Source organism: Nanorana parkeri, unplaced genomic scaffold (genome assembly GCF_000935625.1).
Source record: "Nanorana parkeri isolate BGI_ZX_2015 unplaced genomic scaffold, ASM93562v1 scaffold1272, whole genome shotgun sequence".
NCBI classification, from domain to species: domain Eukaryota; kingdom Metazoa; phylum Chordata; class Amphibia; order Anura; family Dicroglossidae; genus Nanorana; species Nanorana parkeri.
In genome coordinates, this window is record NW_017307540.1 from 467,233 (window position 1) to 472,814 (window position 5,582).

Consider the following 5,582-nt stretch of genomic DNA (forward strand, 5'->3'; position numbering starts at 1 on the left):
TCGTACTCTGTAACGAAAAAACGGTATCGGTGCATCCCTAAAATAATCCTAATAAAACTAAAGAAAAGAGTTTGCTGCTCTCAGAGGAGAGAAGACATCTGTTCTCCTAGAACATAACCAAATTGCAGCAGCATAACCCAATGTACTGGAAATACTTCATGCTGTATCCATCTCTTAATGCACAACTAAAAATAGGGTGGTTTTAAATACACTTTAAAATTGTATTTTCTCCTGTTCTGGTGAGCGTATCATCACATTTTATTAAACCGTGTAAACTGCTTTACTCTAATGTGATATCCTTTTTCTTTGGGGGGTTTCTAAGTTTTGATGCTTCTGTGTACAATAGTGGGTAAAAAAAGTTGAATGGCGTAGAGAACCGATACCCAAGTAAAGCAAGGCGGTTTGTTGGGCACTTTGAATTCAATATGGTTTGTTGTTTTAGAGTTCTTCTGTCACCACTCTGTTGGTGAAGTTGTACACCTTCCTATGACTTGAGCAATATATCTCTTTTTGATATTATTTGCCATCAAAGCCTGGACCATACTAGGACACAGCAGCTTGTGTGAAAAACTGGAAAATTCTGATATTGAATTTTATCGGAGCAAACTTCTTTTTTGGCACATATCGCTACTTACTGTCCAGTCTGGAAATCCTTTTCACTGACCACTGCGCAGTTGGTGAGGGAGAGCTCGTCCGTAGGACATCGCGCTGCTTGCATAGTCTGTAGGTAAAGCATAGAGATCTTGTTAATTATAGTGCAACAATACAATAATAATAATTATCTGCTCCAGAGGTTCATGTATTATTTAAATCTTTGGCATGGGGAATATTTTTTCTTGTTTTATCCCTCTAGTCAATAGCTTACTTTTTACCCAATCGTAACCATAAACGTAGCTTGGCAATAATCAGATATGAAAAAAAACAAAAACATGGCAAAAAACTATGCATAACATTGACGCACAGCAAGCAATACGCTTACAGTTCTTGAATAGTACAAAACTGCACAAGACAACTGCCTGACGCTTGCTATGGATTACTGCATTATATTGGTCTTTACAGAACGATTTGACACACCAGCGTGGCTCAGCATACAGAAAAAAAGAAATATGGAATGGGAACAGGAAGCTTACATTCTCTTCTGCCAGAAAAAGGATATCAAATCGGAAATTATTTATCATACATTGGCTTCCACTTTAACAGCCACTAAAAATTAAAATAAAAGCAAAATGCTCTGCTAAATAAAGGCAGTCCCCGGGTTACAAACAAGATAGGGACTGTAGGTTTGTTCTTAAGTTGAATGTGTATGTAAGTTGGAACAAGTACATTTTTTTAAGTGTAACTCCAGCCCCCAATTTTAGTTTTTTTGTTTTGGATAGCATAGGGAAGGGTTAACCCCCTGTAAAATTTTTTTGCTGTGTGTGCCCCTGTTCAGAAGATTTCACCTCACTTTCTGTGACAATTGAATTTAGAAATGTTTTGGTTGTTTCCTTGTTGGAAACAAGGATTGGTGATAAAGCTTCAGTGGAGACAACTTTTTCCCATGATCACTCTTACAGGAGTGAATTTTGTTTTGCCTCAAGGACAGGAAGTGAGATTAAATCTTTCTAATGAGGATACAGGCCACGATTGGCCAGAAAGCCGACTCCAAGCTTTCTTGTCACCTGGTGACGAGGGAACATGGAGACAGCTTCCCAGCTAATCAGGAAGCCAGGCAGCGAGTCATTACACACCGCCCAGCTTCCTTAATGGGACTTCTGCAATCCTGTATTTGGTATCTGCGAGTACAGAAAAAATAAAATATCGGTACTCGATACCGAAAAAACGGTATCGGTGCATCCCTACTATAAATACAATCACAAAACAACAACTGAGCATGCCCTTCTCTCTATTAACCCACAAAAAGGGAAAAGGAAGTGATGACACAGGAAATAGGAAAAAAAAAATGCATGAAAAACTCACACATCAACAGATGTCACTAAAATGTATGTAAATGAATGTGTCAATGAACTTCAAGTCACCTTCATATTCATGAGTTTTCATGCATGTTATGGTGTGAATGATCCCTCAACTATAGCCTGCTGTACCCGAAGACCAACGCATGAATCTGCTTGTGTGAGAAAGCCTTCAGCATCTTGTTATTTGTTGTATATGGAATTTACAGCAGCTCCCACCACCGTCTGATCACATGAAAACTAAAGAGACCTTTAAAGCTTTGCAGCCTCCACACGCCTGAAAAGAACATCAATACTTGGCATTAAGCTCAAATCATTCAAATCCCAATGCCATTTCAGCCGCCTCACTCAGCTCCTGACAGCCCCCAGCATCTCTCCATCAAGGCAATACTTAGTCATTATTCCGCAAAAACGTGCAGTTGATTCAATGACTTATTGATTGTTCTTCCAGCGATGGTTTCACGCTGGAAATATTAGAAACCCTGGCATGAATAGGAGAGGAAAAAAACCAATAAAAAAAGGTCCACATGGAGATTATCAACAGCCATGACAGATGGGGTAATTTGGGGACATTTTTAACCACATCTGCCTTTCTTTCTACCCATGTTATAGCCTGAGGATCCACGTCACTCCTGATCTTTTACTGCCAGGATTAAGTGTGATGAAATGTATACTGAATATAAGATGATTAGGAACCTATGTTGTACACCAGCAATCAGCTATTGTAACGCAGAACTGGGAGGGGGCGGTAGAGACGGTAACACTAAGGTCACAATCAGGAACACAGGTCAGATCATCGGCTTGTCCGACGCAGAGGGAATAAAATCCTCAAGGCTTTAGATACATCTCTGTAATCGGCTGACCGATTAAGACCATAAGCTTGTGAAAGTGGACATCATATCCCTCCCCATCTTCTTCCTCTGAAGGCCTGTCTGGGAGGCCTCCATACAACTGCAGTAATGTAATCTAACCTACAATTCCCAAGTGATGTAAAGCATATGCTTACATTAGAGCTGGACAGATCAAAAAAAGGCAAGCGGGCCAAGGCAGCTGAAAAATAGATGAATTTAAGGCAAATTTGGAAATATACAGAATATATACACGTAAGCTGCCACAGGATTTGCCATTCTAAAAATAGCCAGTCTTATGACTCCCCTAGTAGACAACAGAACCAGTTCCTGGACATCTCTATAGACTACATCGCAACATTGTGATATACCCTGTCCCAGAACACGCCTGCAGTTGGCGTTCTCCTTTCACCAACACCATCACTGTCCAAGAAAAAAAAATTCTAGAAAAAGTTCCCTGCAAAAAAAGAGGTATGACCTCTACGGTGGCCTATACACTTATGGCCCATACCACCAATCTTGATTCCAATGAACTCTACAGCCTCCATCAGAATCTTCAAGATTCAACGCTTTCGGGAACGTCAGATGCCAGTGCCCCCCGAGCTGTATGTTGTGACTCTATCCTCTGGCCCCTATGTCGCTACAGGACATAGCAGATATAGCAGTAACTCTGTAGTTACAGGAGAGAAATCCTGTCTATTTCAGAGAAGGAAGTTGCATTATGTCATAACAGGAAATGCACAAGAAGTATTTGAAACGTATTCGCTATCTGTACTTATCAGAGGAAATAAAAAGTGCAAGTTGGAATTTAAACTCATTCAATCATCTGAGCCTACCTGCTGAGTGGATCCAAGTCTCACTCTGGAATCTGCCTTGCCCTGCTTCTTCCCATACTCACTAATTGTCTGTCTACAGCTACCAGTATCTTTCAAATGCTCTACTCAAGACCTGATCTTTAACATTTTTAAGCATGAGAGCTAGGTCTGCCTCTTGAGTATGCAGCATTGACTTAATGCTAGTCTGTGATAACCATGGTCAGCGAGTGATCAGAGATGAGGCAAGGGAGATGGTGCTTTGCTTGAGCTCTCCATCCAACTACATGCAGAAAAAGGCAGAGGGGCTCCATCGCTGAGAAAGACTTTAGATGTAGAATATTTTAGTTATGGAAAGGTGCCAGGGAGGTTGGCTCTGACAGTTAATCAATCCTTTTAATAAGTCTGCACGGACCGAAATGAGGAAAAATTTGAAAAGTTGACTAGTCTCTACAGTACAGGCTTTTAATTCTGTCTTCTCGATTTCACTGTGGAAATGCTGATCACGCAGTATCCAACGTAATGCAATGCCTTCTTTACTTTTAACTAAAGCTGAGAACATGAACATTAAAAACAGTGGAATGTAATGAAGTAAACATTATTCCTTGGGATATTTAAAGTAACCCTGTTGCAAAATTAAAAAGTAGAAACAAATACCACCCTGTAGAGTAGAAGTGTTATACTTACCCACCCCGCTGCCCACACCACCCATCTTTGTTCTCTCGAGAGCTACGGTGCTCGGAGAACCTTCACCTGTCAAACCCAGGAACCCCCCCCTCAAGTGCTGTTGTTCCTTCTACCAGCCCCTACGTCATTACTGTGTCCTGCAACGGTGTAGGGGCCGGGAAAAAAGAACCACACAGTGCTCAGCGGGGGGCCCAGGAATTCGGCACTCCCAGACATGTGACAGATGAAGATTCTCAGGGCACCGTAGAGGATGACGATCGGTGGCATGGACAGCAGAACATATAAGATTAATATCTCATCTTTACAGAAGAATATTTGTAGGGCTGCAACTAATGATTATTTTCATAAATCGATTAGTTGGCCGATTATTTTTTCAAATAATCGGATAAAAAAATTACTACATGAATACCATCCTTAAAAAGGAGAACTATGAGGTGAGTGCTTTTCACTCATACTCATAGTTTTAGCCGACCTGTGACAATGACACATACCGGCGTGGGGAGGGACTGGATTCCCCCCTCCCTGCTCCGATCCTCCAGCGCTGACTGGCGGAACGGACGGGGGAGGGGCCAGGTACAGCTGGCTCTGCCTCTAGATAGGCAGAGCCAGCTGTCACTCACGCAGCTGGGCGGATCCAGACATAATTGTCAGGATGCGTTTCAGCTGCGGCGTCTTATTTTCGGGGTAGGTCTGATTTTCGGGGAAACAGGGTACTACCTTTGGTCTGCTCAACTACTGTACCAGCTCACATGACCAAGTAATGAAGCAGGTGGTGTTGGTTTTGATAGGGACTTCTATATCAAGTTATATCAAACCAGAAGTAGACAAATTAAGCCAGCCTGTACAATCCAGGATCCAGCAGGATTTATTTTAGGAACCAGCTCCATTGACAACAACTAAAGAAAAGCTCCAAAGTTAGGTGCCAGCTGTAATTTGTAAGGAGCATTGGCTACCTGGCTCCTGGGATTTGCTTATCTCTGTGTCAGACTAGTGACCTAAATTATCAGTTTGCTTGATGTGGTATTTAACTACAGTCAACATAAACCTCTGCCACCAGCACACTGTCATTTACAATGGTCAATGTGACAAAAGTAGCTAAACTGCAATAAGCTTTAATTCACTGTAAGCCTGGTGTAAGAAGCTTGTTCACTGTGGGATGTTAAGGGTTTAATCTGGGGTGTCCCTACCTAGACAGCACAAGCAGAGCTTCTGATAAATAATGCAAATGGATTCTGAACAGCGACTGTTCCATCCTCCTACAGAAATCATTCTGAACACCCAGA

At 41.7% G+C, this 5,582-nt stretch overlaps 1 protein-coding gene across 1 annotated transcript in view; it reads right to left on the minus strand.

Annotated features, from left to right (window-relative positions):
• Positions 1-5,582, minus strand: part of NSF (N-ethylmaleimide sensitive factor, vesicle fusing ATPase) — a 56,224-nt gene that overhangs the window by 41,559 nt on the left and 9,083 nt on the right. The window contains exon 2 of the mRNA XM_018569003.1: positions 636-721. Within this exon, the coding sequence (XP_018424505.1) occupies positions 636-721 (86 nt within the window). The remainder of the gene's footprint in view (positions 1-635; positions 722-5,582) is intronic.